The sequence below is a fragment of the Littorina saxatilis genome, linkage group LG6 (genome assembly GCF_037325665.1).
Source record: "Littorina saxatilis isolate snail1 linkage group LG6, US_GU_Lsax_2.0, whole genome shotgun sequence".
NCBI classification, from domain to species: Eukaryota; Metazoa; Mollusca; class Gastropoda; order Littorinimorpha; family Littorinidae; genus Littorina; species Littorina saxatilis.
In genome coordinates, this window is record NC_090250.1 from 20,733,169 (window position 1) to 20,750,909 (window position 17,741).

Sequence of the window (17,741 nt, forward strand, 5' to 3'; positions counted from 1 at the left end):
GATGTTTTTATTTGAGCGGCGATTACGTGATTCCTGTTAAAGAAATCTTTGATCCGAAATCTGTGGAAGATAGTCAAGTGGACTGCCTTAAAGCGATGTGAGGCATTAAAATTAAACTTGGAGAATACATGGAATAACCTAGTTTTCTTTGTAGTAATTGAAGTGACTTATAAAAATGAATGAAAAATGTGTACATATTAATGGACACAGATCGCCGTTGCCAACAGCCGCCATATTGTATTTCTAGGAAACGGTTTTACAGCGACATCATACATCAGAAATGCATGATATTTGGCGCAAAGATACACATGACTTTTATCTACAATCATAGAACAATATTGTTTTACTAAAGAATAGAGTTGAATTTATATTAATTTTTGTAATAAGGAATAAGGAATTTCTAACCTCATATTCATTACTCCTTATTTCAAAAATTGATATAAATTCAACTGTTGTCTTTTCTGAGAAAATCGTTCTATATGATTTTAGATAAAAGTCATGTGTATCTTTGTGCCAAATATTAAGCATTTCTGATGTATGATGTTGCAGTAAAAATCCAATATGGCGCTGTTTATGCCAGTTTCCAGAGCGACGACGTTTTCGCAAATGTTTTATTTCTTTTTATAAATCACTTCAATAACTACCCAGAAAGCTAAGCTACTCCATGTATTTTTCAAGTTTTATTGTGGTCATTTTAGTCTCTCACATCGCCTAAATGGCATAGAAAGTTTGCATGAAACGACACGGGAATTAATGCTTTACTTGGACTTTGAAATATGTCGCAATAATTGTTTTGCTTTAAAAGCCATTTAGACAAAGGGAGTTCCAATATGTAAAAAGATATACCGTAATCACACTTAACCAACACTCACAAACACACGGCACATGAACACACACAAACACACACACACACACACACACACACACACACACACACACACACACACACACATACACATACACACACACACACACACACACACACACACACCAACTTTTTTTCTCTCACTCCCGGATAGTTCTCATAAAATAATACAGTTGTAATGCTAAACATTCTAAAAGAATCAACATCACTTAAAGCAAAAACATCAAATACAAGTCGCGTAAGACGAAATTACTACATTTAGTCAAGCTGTGGAAGTCACAGAATGAAACTGAACGCACTACATTTGTTCACAATGACCGTAGTCCGCCGCTAGTGCAAAAGGCAGTGAAAGTGACGAGTCTGTTCAGCGCGGTAGCGGTTGCGCTGTGCTGCATAGCACGCTTTACTGTACCTCTCTTCGTTTTAACTTTCTGAGCGTGTTTTTAATCCAAACATATCATATCTATATGTTTTTGGAATCAGGAACCGACAAGGAATAAGATGAAATTGTTTTTAAAACGATTTCGGAAATTTAATTTTAATCATAATTTTTATATTTTTAATTTTCAGAGCTTGTTTTTAATCCAAATATAACATATTTATATGTTTTTGGAATCAGAACATGATGAAGAATAAAATAAAAGTAATTTTGGATCGTTTTATAAAAACAAAATTTTTAATTACAATTTTCAGATTTTTAATGACCAAAGTCATTAATTAATTTTTAAGCCTCCATGCTGAAATGCAATACCGAAGTCCGACCTTTGTCGAAGATTGCTTGGCCAAAAATCCAATCAATTTGATTGAAAAATGAAGGTGTGACAGTGCCGCCTCAACTTTTACAAAAAGCCGGATATGACGTCATAAGACATTTATCGAAAAAATGAAAAAAACATCTGGGGATTTTATACCCAGGAACACTCATGTAAAATTTCATAAAGATCGGTCCAGTAGTTTAGTCTGAATCGCTCTACCCACACACACACGCACAGACACACACCACGACCCTCGTCTCGATTCCCCCTCTGTGTTAAAACATTTAGTCAAAACTTGACTAAATGTAAAAATGGACACGGATCACCCGAATGTTGAATTGTTCTTACTTTTGTAATTAAAGACTTCAACTTTCATAGGATCCATGTTTTTCTTCCTTATATTCAATGCAGATGCAATGAAAGCTGCAAGCGATCTCACTATTCTCATATCACTGGATGAGAGCAGGCGAAACACTTTTTCCATATCAGGCTGAACAGATGTACAGCTTAAAATTAAAACTTCTGTCTCAAATTCTCATAAAATGTACACTTTAAGAGGACTTGTACTTCATCTTCTGGTTGTTTTGCACACAATTGACATAACAGTCTTGTGCTTGCTCCCCACTGAATTACAAACCATTGCTTATTACTTTTAAAACTAAAAGTTCCCCAACCTGAATCTTGCTATATTATCCCTTTTTCACTTATCAGTAAGAAACAAATATTTCTCTGTCTGAAATATACATTTAAAAGAATGATACAACTTGCATTTTTCGTTTTCTTCTATTTCAGAATGCCAGTTCTGTTTATAACAACAAATAAGTCTGTTCTTAAACTGATTAATAAACTGCCTCTCTATTCCAACTTCTTAATTTTACCAAGCAAAACCAATAAAAGCCATTCTCAATCAATATTTTCTTCACCATTGTTGTCCAGTTTTCTCAGCCTGCTTCGGACTGTGTCAAGAACATTTCATATGCCTGTCTGCTCATACGTATCGTAGGTAGCCTGGTCAACCTAATCCAGTATTTAATGCATTTCCCAATGTTTCTGATGAACGACCCGCTTTTCCATACACAATAATGTGTTTGAAGAATGCAAAGGAACATTGAACAAACGTTTTATTGCAAAAGTGTGAACCCTTTCTATTGTCTGCACTTCCCCCAAACCCCAGACTTCTGCATGCTGCGTTGCGTATGTCAGAATTGGCTCGATCTGTGTATCAAACACAGTTTTCAAAATAGACATGGGTCTGACATGTTTACCTTACGCATGATCTTCTGAATCATCATGACACCTATTTTGCCTTACCTACTCAGCTCCCTCTGAGCGCTGTTTATGCTCAGCTTGGTAGTAAACAGCATCCCCAAATATCTCTATACATTTGTTACCGTAAGTACCGAGAAAGAGAGAGAGAGAGAGAGAGAGAGAGAGAGAGAGAGAGAGAGAGAGAGAGGGTGCACCGAGAGAGAGAGAGAGAGAGAGAGAGAGAGAGAGAGAGAGAGAGAGAGGGTGCACCGAGAGAGAGAGAGAGAGAGAGAGAGAGAGACTCAGACTCAGACTCAGAACTTTATTACAAAAGGATAAAGGTTTTAGGCAAAGCCTATTCTTCCAACCTGTCCTTTATACAACACATAAAGACAGACGGACATAACAAATAAAAATTCAATCATATAAGATATAGAAATACATTGTATGGATTGCAATACTATGTGCAGTTGAGGAATTATATAAGGAGAACTCAAAAATTACAAAATTACATTGACATAGTTAAGCCTTTCATTTTGAGAATGAAGTTGCTCAGATTAGCTACACATCCGTTAACACTAGTACAAAATGTTCAACAAAATAACAATCGAACAAGACATTTCATTCACGAATGATGTGTGAACGTGACTGTCTCTTAAACAATTTCACTGAAGTTGCATTTCTTATCTGTTGGGGGAAGGAGTTCCAGAGAAAAGCTCCCGAGAAGGCTAGGCTCGATTTGTAGAGGTCTATGCGAGGTATAGGAGGGATGATTTTTTGGGACCCATATCTTTTTGTGGCATGTTTGAAATGTGATTGCAAATATTTAGGACAGTCGTCATTTAGAATTTTATACATGAACACAGCCTTGTTTAACGTCAACTGATCTTTCAAGGGGAGGAAATTTAGGAGCTTTAGTTTATCATCCGTGGACCTATTCAAATCATGCAGAATAAGTTTTGCAAGAGAGAAAGAGAGAGAGAGAGAGAGAGAGAGAGAGAGGGTCACCGAGAGAGAGAGACACAGAGAGAGATAGAGAGAGTGGGAGAGAGAGAGAGAGAGAGAGAGAGAGAGAGAGAGAGAGAGAGAGAAACATTGAAACATTGAAACATTGAAACATTGAACTTTATTACAGGAAAGATAGCATTAGGTCCGTAGGACCTTTCTTACAGCTAGTCCTGATCTAAGCAAAATGGTTATAATCGAAATGGGAATACATAGGAACAAACTTTTTATGATGAAACGCAGACACACGCAATAATAGTAATATAAGAATAAGATCATTTTTTATCGACATGTGATATACAGATATACAACCATACATTATCAGAACACACACACACACACATATGTATACACGCACACGCACACGCACACACACACAGAAGATCAACTAACTTATAAGGCAAGCCAACATAACACGACACACTAACCAAATAAAGGATCAGGTAGCAAAGTTTAAAAAAAAAAAAAAAAAAAAAAAAAAATTTAAAAAAAAAAAAAAAAAAAAATAAATAAAAAAAAATTAAAAAAATAAATAAAAAAACCCGTTCATGACCTAATATAGAGAGAGAGAGAGAGAGAGAGAGAGAGAGAGAGAGAGAGAGAGAGAGAGAGAGAGAGAGAGAGAGAGAGAGAGAGTCACTCTATCACGATTGTTCTCTGGTAATGAGGTCAGCCAGTGTCTTCTACGCGGTGTGCTGTGGCGGCGTGTCCCCGTGCACGTGCAGTATGTTGCTCTCTGGCACCATGCGTAGTAGCAGCTGCAGAGAGGGCATGGCGGGCAGCACACGCGGCTCCTCCAGGAAGACGACGATGACACGGTCCGGCATGGTGTCTGTGATGCTGCGCTGTGCCTGCTGGACCGTGAAGCCGCACGCCCACTCGTCCTTGGAGAACTCACGCGTAACCAGCAGCAACACCTGAACAGAGAGAATACACGGTAATTGACAGGCTTCAGGGCAAATGTGGAGACTGAGTAATCCACACTCCCTCTTCTCTCTCGGTCCTATTTCTATTTACACGTCTTTGTAATGTGCTTTATCCTACATACGTGAGAGAGACCACTCATTACATAACAATATCGTTCAAGCCACACGTGTGTATATCATGTAAATGAGGTCATGTCAAGCAAGTCTGGCAGGGACCTGTTTTTCCACTGCTTATGATGCCAAATTCACCGAGACAAACGTCATTATGGAAAAAAATGTGCGCTCGCTGATTCCCCTCGGTGAATTTTTAGAACTAACACGTCACGCTACACTTTCCAGAGTGACGTTTCTTTGCTTTGACGTAAGAGATTGCAAGAGGCTATGGAGAGATCGATGTTCCAAAAGAAGCGTCTTCTCGACTGCGGGACGTTTTGAGTAAAATACACGTAAGTACAGTATGTAGGATAAACAGAATACTACATGGCTTGCTGTTTCGTACCAGATTTACACTCGTTGCTTTTTCAAAAAGTGAACAGCTCGCTTTCGCTCGCAGTTCAATATTTTTTTTAAAAACTCGTGTAAATCTGGTACGACACAGCAAGCCATGTAGTATTCTCTATGTTCACAATGACGTGTTCTATCCAAAGTGTCAATACATATTAATGAACTGAAGACAATCAAAAGTTATTAATACAAAATAATCAAGAAATTGGCCGTGCGAACAGCTCGGTTCGATTTTCAACTCTTTTCCGAACGTCTTCAAGCCGACTCAGAATCTCAGTTGCGTACGGCCGGAACTTGCAGCTCATTTTGTGTGAGCTCATTCAAAAAAACGTTGAAGGATTTTTTAACGTCATATCTATCTCACCTTCCAGCTGTTGTCAATATGCTGCACGATGTTCTCTGCCCTCACAGACCCTGGCAAGTCATCTCGGTCACGCAGCAAGAGACGCACGCTGTACTGCTCCTCCAGAACCTCACGCAGCGTCACGCAGGCCAGGATGACGTCACGCTCTGCGTCTGAGTACACGACGTAAGCGTCACGGCGAAAGTGCTGACGTCTCGGAAGGCGGTGACGGCGGACGGCTTTCCAGGCGTAACACAGCTGGGTCCAGGAGCGTGCGGTGACAAACACCACGACGATGGATAGGATCTGGAGGGAAAAAAAGAGAGAGAAGAAACGCTTTGTCATGCAATGTTCGTTTGTGACGAATTTGCCCATCCACAAACGGGAGATTGAAGACTGCGCATCATAATCATGATTGAAATGTTGAACTTTGCATTTGCACACAGGGCCTACAGGTGGCCACGTTTTTGTAACATGCCAGCGTTAAGCAGAGGAATACGTAGTACTAGTGCGTTCAAACTATTACCATACATTCTATTTTGATATTTTGCACCGAGGGTTGGGGCGATTGGTGGCCTGAGGAGTAGGGGTGGGGTGGGGTGGGGGGAGTGTCAAAAGACGATGAATGAGGTTTATTTGAAGAATGTTTGCAGCTGGAGGACAGGGTCATGGAGTTTAGATTGTGAGTAATATAATTATACAGGGAGGTAAACCTAGCACGATCCATGACGATACACATTTCAACAAAATGACGTCATCCTGCCTTTACACGCATGTTCGTCTTTCGCATTCTCTCATGAGAAACCTCACCATATAAAGAAACCAATGTGTCTGTCCTTGACCCTCTCTCCGAGGATGAACTCTCTAACGTCAAAAGTGAGAGAAAAAACTTCGATGACGTCATAATGCGAATAATGGCGTTAAAAACATGCAATTTCTTCTGATAATGTCTCCCGAAAAACTGACATTGAATTTCGAGAACAAAAGTTTGTTTGGGTGACTTTGTCATATTAGCAGCAGGAAATTACCGTCAGGCTGGCTGTGTTTGTATCGGCATCATATCTCATTAAGTGTCTTTAGCTTTGCTTACCTGCAAGAGAAAGGCCGACAGGGCGATACCAAAGATCTGACACCCCAAGCAGCGCCGCCAGTGCCTCATCCAATGCGCCATCACGCGCTCTGTGCTGGTGATCTCCCCTGACTCCGTGGTGCACGTGTAGTTAGCTTCGCGTCCCTCGCCATCAAGCAACACAGAGGTGTGCCACAACCACTCCACCATGTCTAGGTTGTAACAGGCGCATTCCAGCGGATTTCCCAGGAGTTTCAGGCTGAAGTTTGGAGAAAAAAGTGAACACTGAGGACACATCGCATCGTCCGTGTCTTTTTTCATTAAAAAAAATATCTAAGGATGAACGAAGGGACGCTAGAAAGCCTTTCAAATTTGGTCGTTACTGAAAGGTGAGTTATATAGAGAAAGACGTGGGTGGTCGTTATAGCCAGGTGGTTGTTATCACGATATTTTTGCAAGTGTAGGTTCGATTGTATCTCCAAATCTGTTGTTCCGGGTCGATAAAAAACGAAACAATGGGAAAATGTATACTCTTCACAATAACTAGGCTATTCTGATCGTTGTGGAAGCACTGAGGATTCTCTGTCTGTCTAGATCTGCCTGTGTCTGTCCCCCCCCCCCCCCCACTCCTTTCTCTCTCTCTATCGGTGTCTCTGTCTGTTTGTTTGTCTGCCTGTCTGTCTGTATGTCTGTTTGTCTGTCTGTCTGTCTGACTGTCTATCTCTCAATCTCTCTCTCTCTCCCTTTATCGCTCTCTCTCTCCCTCTCTCTCTCTCTTTCTCGCTCGCTCTCTCTCTCTCCCTCCCGCTCTCCCTCTTTGTCGCTCTCCCTCCCTCTTTCTTTTTCTCTCTCTCTCTTTCTCTCTCTCTCTCCCCCCCCTCCTCTTACTCTCCCTCTCTGTACCTGAATGTGTGGCGACCCGCCAGACTGTCCAACGCGGATTGTTCTGATGACGTCAGAGTGGTCAGAAAGTTGTGGGAAAGGTCCAACACCTTCAGGTCACAATTGTTCTCCACATTGACGGGCACTGTCTGGAAACGGTTGTAGGAAAAATCCAATTTATTCAGGCGTGTCTGTGCTCTTAGCATTTCAGGATCTGCAAACCGAAGGTTATTCCGTGACAGGTCCAGAGTCTCCAACCGGTCCAGGTTTTGAAATAAACGCCAGCCACGTGACAGAAAGAAATCTGGACTAATTCCAAGATTGGATAAACCGAGCTGCTTCAAGCTGTCCATGAAATCGAACATGGTCTCACTGATATTGTAGCAGTAATTTCCATTCAAACCTAACGTTTTCACATTTTCCAGACCGTACCAAGTGAAGTAGCAGTTCGCCATCCCAAGATAAGACATGTCCAGCGCTTCTAACTTTGTTGCAGACGGGAATGTGACATTGGCCGGCAACGGGTTGACGTGTGGAAAGAGTGAAGATATGTTTAAGTATGTCAGGTTTGGAGGCGTATTGAACACATAGGTAGAAAGATGGTTGAAACTATTCACAAGGTGTTTCTTGCAGTTGAAGTCTTCGCTCGCCAAACACTGCGCTTCCCCAATTGAAAATTTCCACTGATCTTGCAGAGACAGTGTGCGCAATGGTCCTTTTGAATTGATTAGTTTAAAAAATGTAGAAATATCACCCTCGAGACTGTTTTGTGACAGGTCTACGTGTTCAATACAGTTCATGAAAGGGGTGTTTCGAACGGTCACAGCGTTGCCAGCTAATCTTTGCAGGGCAGAGTTAACCATTGACACTCTTGAAACGCAAATGTTTCGGAGAAATCTCGCCGAATGGCTATCAATGACGTGCAAAAACGGTAAATGATCTCCGACGTACGATAACAATATCTCGCTCATATTCTGGAACTGAAGGCCATACAAAGACTCGAGCACCTTGTTTGGTGTTAGCCAGTGATGGGATATCAGCCACAGCCATTTCAATGAAGGCAATTCACAGAATGCACACAGTTCTATGTCGTTCAATGGACAGCCCTGAAAATGGAGAAAAGTCAGAGACGAGTTTTTGAACCCCTCCAACGAGTTGTTGGCCAGATGACCAAATTTGCAGTTTTCGCTTAGATCTAAGGTGTGAATGTTACGGAGAGCTGCAAAGTCCTGCCCAAAGTGCACCTCGACGAACGTATCGATTGTGAGAGACGTCAGAGAGACCAGGTTGTTGAACACGTTTTCGGGGTATTCTCCCATCTGGCTGTCGTCGTTTTGTTCCAGGCGTAGGACCTGAAGTTTCCCCAGCGAGGCAAAAACCCGTGGAGGGAACACAGATGATATGAGGCTCAGCTGATTGTGCGACAAGTCCAAGTTGATCAGGTTGTTCAGGCCTGTCATGGCGCCAGCTTCCAGTTTCTCCAAGAGGTTGGACCCAATCCCGAGCCAGGTGAGGTGAGGCAGGTGTGAGAAGGTGTCGTTGTGCAAAACCTGCAGGTAATTGTGGCCCAGGTCCAGGTGACGGAGGTGAGTCAGGCCCTGGAAGACGTCCTTCTCCAGGGTCTTCAGGTTGTTGTGGTCAAGTTTCAGCAGCTCCAGATTCGTAACATCGACAAAGATCAAGCTGGGCAGGGCGTTCAGGTTGTTACTGCTCAGATCCAAACTACGCAACTCCTGAAGTCCTTGAAAAGACTGTTGGACGAGAGTCTGTAGGTCGTTATGGCTAACATCCAAATGAAGTAACTGGGTAAGGCGTGAAAATGAACTGCCATGTAGGAGAGACAAGCTGTTGAAACTGAAGTCAAGAGAAGTGGCGTCATAGAAATCCAAGGCAGGTAATGACGTGAGATGCAAACGACAGCAGTTCACAAAAGTTCTGTTTTTGTCTCCGCGCTCAACTCGGCATCGCAAAGTAGCAGTGGAAACGATGTGTGCTACAAATAAAGCAACCCAGGCGATAGGGTTGATTATAATCATTATGGATGGGCTTTGTCCCGTCCTTGGCTCTCACAATTATAGGTTTTTTGCCTCAATTCTACTGTTTTCAACACGGGACTTCGACCTTGTTGTCTTACTCTCTTTCTCCTCTTCTGGCTTTCTGCTTTATGGAGCTACACGTATACACAAAACACTCGTTAGTGATACAACATCTAATATCCTGGTTTACAGCAGCCCTGCACACTCATATCTTTCCTCGCTATATAGGGGAAGGGCTCCTAATATGGACCGGCTCCTAATATGGACCACCTCTTGATCTGACAAACTATCAATCAATCAATCAATCAATGACGCTTATATCGCGCATATTCCGTGGGTACAGTTCTAGGCGCTCTGCAGTGATGCCGTGTGAGATGAAATTTTATACGGCCAGTAATTGCAGCCATTTCGGCGCATATTTACCTTTCACGGCCTATTATTCCAAGTCACACGGGTATAGGTAGACAATTATTAACTGTGCCTAAGCAATTTTGCCAGGAAAGACCCTTTTGTCAATCGTGGGATCTTTAACGTGCACACCCAATGTAGTGTACACGGGGGGGGGGGGGGGGGGGGGGGGAGTTCGGACACCGAAGAGAGTCTGCACACAAAGTTGACTCTGAAATAAATTTCCGCCGAACCTGGGATCGAACTCACGCTGACAGCGGCCAACTGAATACAAATCCAGCGCGCTACCAACTGAGCTATATCCCCGCTAGAGCGCTAAAAACAATTTCATTCGCTGTATTCACCCTCTCTGGATAACTTGCACATGTCAAAACAGTTGCAGAAACACAAACCTCAAAACCGTTAGGCTTTTTCTCTTTTTACATTTAGTCAAGTTTTGACTAAATGTTTTAACATAGAGGGGGAAATCGAGACGAGGGTCGTGGTGTATGTGTGTGTGTGTGTGTGTGTGTCTGTCTGTGTGTGTATGTGTGTGTATGTGTGTGTATGTGTGTCTGTCTGTCTGTGTGTGTGTGTGTAGAGCGATTCAGACTAAACTACTGGGCCGATCTTTATGAAATTTGACATGAGAGTTCCTGGGTATGATATCCCCGGACATTTTTTTCTTTTTTTCGATAAATACCTTTGATGACGTCATATCCGGCTTTTTGTAAAAGTTGAGGCGGCACTGTCACACCCTCATTTTTCAATTAAATTGATTGAAATTTTGGCAAAGCAATCTTCGACAAAGGCCGGGATTTGGTATTGCATGAGTTTGGTCATTAAACATCGGAAACTTGTAATTAAAATTATTTTTTTATTAAACGATCCAAAAACAATTTCATCTCATTCTTCGTCATTTTCTGATTCCAAAAACATATACATATGTTATATTTGGATTAAAAACAAGCTCTGAAAATAAAAAAATATAAAAATTATGATCAAAATTAAATTTCCGAAATCGTTTTAAAAACTATTTCATCTTATTCCTTGTCGGTTCCTGATTCCAAAAACATATTGATATGATATGTTTGGATTAAAAACACGCTCAGAAAGTTAAAACGAAGAGAGGTACAGTAAAGCGTGCTATGAAGCACAGCGCAACCGCTACCGCGCCAAACAGGCTCGTCACTTTCACTGCCTTTAGCACTAGCGGCGGACTACGTTCAGTTTCATTCTGTGAGTTCCACAGCTTGACTAAATGTAGTAATTTCGCTTTACGCGACTTGTTTTCACTTTTGGCAGCGTTCACTCTAAATTTGACGCCTAAAACGGACTCGTTTCTGTCCACAGCCAAAGCTTTTATCACAAATAAATTGCTATATATGACAGCTAAGACCGTATTTGTTACATTTTAGCAGTGTTGACCCCGAGTTTATACTGCAAACAAAAAATAATAGTAAAATCTCAAAGTATGTATGAGTCCCCTAATATGGACCACATTCAACAAATCGAAGAAAATAAAAGCTTTTCATTAATTCATTAAGAAGCTTGCTGAAAATAACCTATAACTAGCCCTCGAGCTTTCAAAAAAATATATCAAATTGTCTTCTTTTTGTGGAAGTTGATAATTTCACTTATTTTCACTCTGTTTTTGATATGCTTCTTTAGTTTCCTGGTGTGCTTCAAATAATGCTCTCATCAACCCGAAACAGATAAATCTAAAGCATATTTGAATTAGTCTGACATGCACAATAAGTTGTATCATGTTATTTTGAAGTATAGGGGGCTTTTGACAGTGATTCGTGAAGGCCGCTTCACTGGTCCATATTAGGACCCTGGGCGCCTAATATGGACCATTTGTGATTTTTTTTTCTGTATTTAATTTTTGCTGAATGTCTATCAAAGCTAGTTCACTCTAATTAGGCCTAACTGTTCACTTAAGAGAGAAGGACTACCAAACACAAAATGAAACTTCTTCGCAAGAAAACAAGCTAGTTATTAGCATGAAACAAAAAGTGGTCCATATTAGGAGCCCTTCCCCTATATGCACCCGTACTCTCAATCAATCTCTTGTTGACACACCGGATCCTGCATAAACGCAACAAGCCAACTACCCAACGCCCGAGTGACGTCATCAAAAAAGCGCACGGGAGTGTTTCGACAGATTTTTCAAGATATATATCAATAACAATAACAATAACAACACTTTATTGTCCATTGAAATATTACATATTCAGCACACTCTACAAACTTGTATGAAAACTAGCTGTAAATGATCAAACGTTCTTTTTCAAAGGTAACACAGTACATGTGTTAAACATTAAACTCAATATTTGGCAATAGATAGAGAAAAGCAAATACAGCCGAGCATGTTAATATTGTCATTCAAATGGTGATTTGTGTGCTAACTACTTATCTATGTTTGGCCCTGCTGTCGTGAAATGTTGACGCCGACGTCGGAAGGATAAATGCCTAATTATCATTTTAAACAGACCACTGAAGAAAAGGGGTGATACGCATCAGCGGCATCATCTCACTCGAGTGGATACGAATCAGCCGCGATAGCAATGAATACGCTTCAGCGTCAAAACAGTATATAATTCTACGTTTATAAAGGGATATCATTATTTTTTTAGATAGTACTGTCTCTAACCACCCTAAGACCTATATATGTGGTTCGGTTTGGAGGCTATAAATATCTCACCGCACACCTGGAATACCTTACAATAAGCGTGTGAATACTCAATTACTCAAATTTGGAACGGAGTTTTACTGGTGTTGTTGAATGTTTATTTTTTAATTTTTTAGAGAGATTTCTTCGATGATGTTTGCAATATATATATGTATGCTTGTATACGGAAGCCAATCTCGTATAATGTTTATATGTATGTGCACTGATCTCTTACCCAGCTGTATGTACAATAAACTAAACAACAAGTCTTGTCAGTGTTTGTTCGGACAATTTCCCGATGATATCCGCTGTAGACGTAGCCGCAGGGCCGTTGGCTTGTTGCATAGGGTAAACGGTGTGACGGTTACTAGCTGTCATCTAGGGCAAGTGTACGTCACGACAGGGAGCGGCTCTACACTGCGAGATGTACTAGTAGATTGCCTCATGTAAACACGGACACTTTTCACAAATTAAATCCACGCTTTGATTTGCGTTAAAAAAAATTTTTTAAAAACCGCCAGTCATCGGAGATATTTCGCGCAGTGACTGCCAGGTGACGTCAAGCTGGAAATACCCATCATTCCAGTCTTCAGTTCCGCGAAGCATGACTGAAAATCAACAATCAGGGTGTCACTAGACCACACAATCAGACAGCCAGAAAGTGCTGTTGTACTTCTGTCGATGGTCGTTACCTCAAAATGAGTTACTGAAAATTAAAGTTCAGCCTCCATTTTTTCATAGTTGATCCCGGATTTTGGCCAGGTAGCTTAGCAGTACGATAAATAATTTCAGTGTGACTTTGGGTGGCTACTGTGCAGAAAATTACGATAAACCAAGATAACCTTAATCCGAAACAGACCGATACACTGCTAATGGTCCAAATCAAGAATCAAAACAAAATCAATACATTTAGTCACTCTGTCGACTAATGAAACTGAACGCACTGTATTTTATCACCAAGACTTCACCGATTCCCTGCGGCCGAGAAAACGCTGACACATTGTATGAAGATGTTCTTTTATCAGTCCATGCAAATCGTACAGCGAATGGCTGACTGTCGATCGCTTTCAATGACAGCAGGTACAGCGCAGTAGAGCTTGTGCTAAATAGGAAAACGCGATTTTGTGTATTCTTCTAAGCTTGTTTTTCATCCGAACAGAACATATACTGTTCAAAAAAAGAAACGCATAGCTTGTAATATTTGGTTAATTTAGTTATATGGCTACAAGGATATCCACCAAACTGCAGAAAATGTTTATCTGGTCGTCGACCTTTCGTCCATTGCCACAAGTGAGCTCTGCACGTGACGCATGCGTTATCAGTGGCTACAATGTCAAAATTGCTCATTTGGCATGACCACTCGTCATGCTTCAGTGTAATCTCGTGAAACTCGGGGAATATTGAGCTCTCACCATGTCTTCCAAAACCCATAAAAGCGGATTGTTCGCCACAAAGAAATCAGACGACAATTCAGCGACGAAAGATGGCCCGATTGAGCAGAGAAGACCGCCAAATTGCATTGGGTCGTTTACAAGCAGGCCAAAGTCAAAGTGCAATCGCCAGGCACTTCCACGTGTCCCAGAGCACCATCAGTAGACTGTGGGTCAGGTTTCAAGCCACTGGCTCCGTTGCTGACTTGCCACGAGCGGGAAGACCAAGGGCGACAACTGCTGCTCACGACCGCTTCATACGGCTCCGCCACCTCCGGAATCGTTTCCTGTCGGCCTCATCTTCTGTCCAGGCTCTCCCCGGGCCACACCGATTATCGGACCAGACCGTGCGGAACCGCCTGCATGAAGCTGGTTTGAGAGCTCGCAGACCTCACAGAGGAGCTGTCCTCACCCGCCGCCATCGCCAGAACCGAGTGCAGTGAGGCAACCAGCACCTTCGCTGGACCGTCCGGAATCACTGGAGACACGTGTGGTTCAGCGACGAGTCCTACTTCCTGCTCCAGCGACATGATGGTCGGAGGAGGGTCTACCGGAGAGTAAACGAACGTTACGCGCCCAACTGTGTGGATGAGGCACCCGTTCATGGTGGTGGAGGCGTCATGGTGTGGGGGGCGATCAATACCGCTGGAAGGAGCACCCTGGTGCACGTCCAAGGGCGCATAACTGCCCAGCGATACGTGGAGGAAATTCTGCGCCCACACGCCCTTCCTCTTCTGGCTGACCAGGATGCCATATTCCAGCAGGACAACGCTCGCCCGCACACAGCACGACTCACCACCCAGTTCCTCACCGACCACCATGTCCAGGTGCTTCCCTGGCCATCCATGTCGCCAGACATGAACCCGATAGAACACCTCTGGGATGAATTGGACAGACGTGTGCGCAGGCGAGAAGAAGCGCCGGCAAATTAAATCACCGCGATCTATTGCAGGCACTTCAGGAGGAGTGGGACACCATCCCACAGCAAGATATCCGGCATCTGATCCAGTCCATGCCCAGAAGGTGCCGGGCAGTTGTTGCTGCTCAAGGCAGTCACACCCCCTACTGACTTGACAGTCTCGGCACCCAATCGTATTGATTGACTGATTGATTTGAAGATGCAAATGAACTGTGTGTGCATTCAACTGTGTCCATACCAAATTTCAAACAAATAATCTAAATATTGGATTTTCTGTTAATTTTTTCGAAAAATAAAACAAATTTGGCAAGTAGCAACTATGCGTTTCTTTTTTTGAACAGTATATTAACAAGTCAAGTCAAGTCATGTCAATTTTTTTTTTAAACCTAGGGTTACATGAATTCTAAATTCACAGCAGAATGCGTTTAAACATGAGTAACCTTAATTCAGGCAGGTATCCGTTAGAAGAACTACCAAGTTTCATTGACTTGCACCCAAAGAGTCAAGAACTGCGGATTTTTTTACGAATTAATTTCGTACTCGGACCCGGCTGGTCTTGGCCTATTTTTGGATCTAAATTTAGATCAGGTAGATCACCACATCATGCACAAAAAGACACGTCACTAGCAAACTATGTCAGACGTCATCATGAGTTTATGTAAAACAAAATGGAGGCCGGAATCACTCAGTTGAATCGAACTCCGACCAAACAAGGTTAATTTATGCACTCGCGCGAACAAGAAACTGTCGAGCTTCACATATGTCGTCGTTGGGTAGTTTTGGGTTTGTTTTACTACCATAGGAGGATTTTTGAACTGTAAATGCACTCAGTTGCAACAAAAACGCAAAACGAAGACTGTGAGCTGCACTGTGTCTTTAAACGTTGCAAACTTCTCTTCTTTTTATTTTATTTTTTATTCCGTCCCAATAACCTTAGGCTAAAGACACATTCCTTCCGTAAAATTGTGCTCGCATTCTAAGATCTGTCCAAAGTTTGGATAAAACCATCTCTCTTCTTGAACACCAACCGAAAACCAAACATTCTTACTGGTTCCTGGGACCAGCACGGTTGGCCTAGTGGTAAGGCGTCCGCCCCGTGATCGTGGGTTCGAACCCTGGTCATACCTAAGACTTTAAAATTGGCAATCTAGTGGCTGCTCCGCCTGGCGTCTGGCATTATGGGGTTAGTGCTAGGACTGGTTGGTCCGGTGTCAGAATAATGTGACTGGGTGAGACATGAAGCCTGTGCTGCGACTTCTGTCTTGTGTGTGGCGCACGTTATATGTCAAAGCAGCACCGCCCTGATATGGCCCTTTGTGGTCGACTGGGCGTTAAAGGCACAGTAAGCCTCCCGTAAACCATCACAGAGCTCCCCGAGCGTCTAAATACAGTACAAGCATACTTCCATTTGAACGCTCACCGAACGGGAACATCCTGGCTGCTTTCTGTCGAGCGTGAGACATTTTCCAAGAATTTATTTTCGTAGACTTGTTCCGTTAACAACAACGGCGCCTCGTTTTTGCGCTAGACCTAACTTTTAAAATCTAAATAATAAATTGACAGCTTGTTACACAAACATTCTTTAATCATAAAAGAATTCGTTTTTCATCAAGACAAGATCAGAACAATTCGAAGTTGTGAAAGTTTAAAAAAAGAAAAGCCCGGAAGCAGGGTCACGCAAGGGTCGTAGCAGACGACGGCCGGTTTATCAGTGCAAATCGCCGTTCCTCTCAACAGTCAAAAGCCATCGCTAGAGTTCTTGTGAACCACAGCCGTTGTTTCGTGCATAAAAAAAACGTGCTATTGTAGATAAGCTCACGTCGAGTCGCATTCAAATGACTAACTATGACGACTGCATTGTAAAAAGGGAAAACTGGATCACACGGGTTCACGATGGCTCAGGGGTAAGATAAACCACGCAAAAATAAATTCTTTGAAAATTGTTCGCTCTTTACGGAGGGCACCTAGGATGTTCTCAATTGGTGAGTGTTTAAATGAAATGGTGTTTGTACTGTGTGTAAAAGCCTGACCGTATCTGTGATGGTTTACGGGAGGCTTACTCTGCCGTTAAGCAAACAAACAAACACATTACTGGTTCCTGTGCAGAGTTGGAATTTTTGTATCAATTGATTTTGCTGATTATAGGACTAGTACTATAATGTCTTTGAAGAAATTAAATAATGATCAAAAATTCAACTCTGTACAAAAATCAGTTAGGGTTTTAAGTTTTGGAATGTGTCCAAGTAAGCCTTTATCGCCGGTGTAACACGAAATTTTTACCCCACTGACGAACATTATTTACTCCGGCGTACAAATTTCGTACGAAATTCTTACTCCGAGTACACCTTTCGTACGAGAAAAGAACTCCCCAAGGTACGAACAAATTACTCCCTCCACGAAATTTTGACTCCCCAAATTTTTACTTCCAGTAAAAATCTCGTTCGCGAAAATGGGATGCGGGCGAAGGGATAATTTCAATAATTTTTATGTGATCCGCTTGCGCAAACAAATGTGCACCCTCTCTCTCTCTCTCTCTCTCTCTCTCTCTCTCTCTCTCTCTCTCTCTCTCTCTCTCTCTCTCTCTCTCTCTCTCTCTCTCTCTCTCTCTCTCTCTCTCTCTCTCTCTCTCTGTGTCTCTGTCTCTCTCTCTCTCTTCTCTCTCTCTCTCTTCTCTCTTCTCTCTCTCTCTCTCTCTCTC

At 42.2% G+C, this 17,741-nt stretch overlaps 2 protein-coding genes and 1 long non-coding RNA gene across 3 annotated transcripts in view; all 3 read right to left on the reverse strand.

Annotated features, from left to right (window-relative positions):
• LOC138968738 (folate receptor gamma-like) overlaps positions 1–17,741 on the reverse strand; it is a 376,265-nt gene that overhangs the window by 291,505 nt on the left and 67,019 nt on the right. The gene's annotated exons all lie outside the window — the stretch shown is intronic.
• Positions 1–17,741, reverse strand: part of LOC138968740 (uncharacterized) — a 330,336-nt gene that overhangs the window by 236,220 nt on the left and 76,375 nt on the right. The gene's annotated exons all lie outside the window — the stretch shown is intronic.
• LOC138968151 (toll-like receptor 3) lies at positions 4,444–9,730 on the reverse strand. The gene is made up of 4 exons (XM_070340714.1): positions 7,619–9,730; positions 6,737–6,974; positions 5,668–5,952; positions 4,444–4,790 (listed from the first exon to the last, which is right to left on the reverse strand). The coding sequence occupies exons 1-4, from the start codon at positions 9,631–9,633 to the stop codon at positions 4,557–4,559; spliced, it is 2,772 nt and encodes a 923-aa protein (XP_070196815.1). The 5' UTR covers positions 9,634–9,730; the 3' UTR covers positions 4,444–4,556.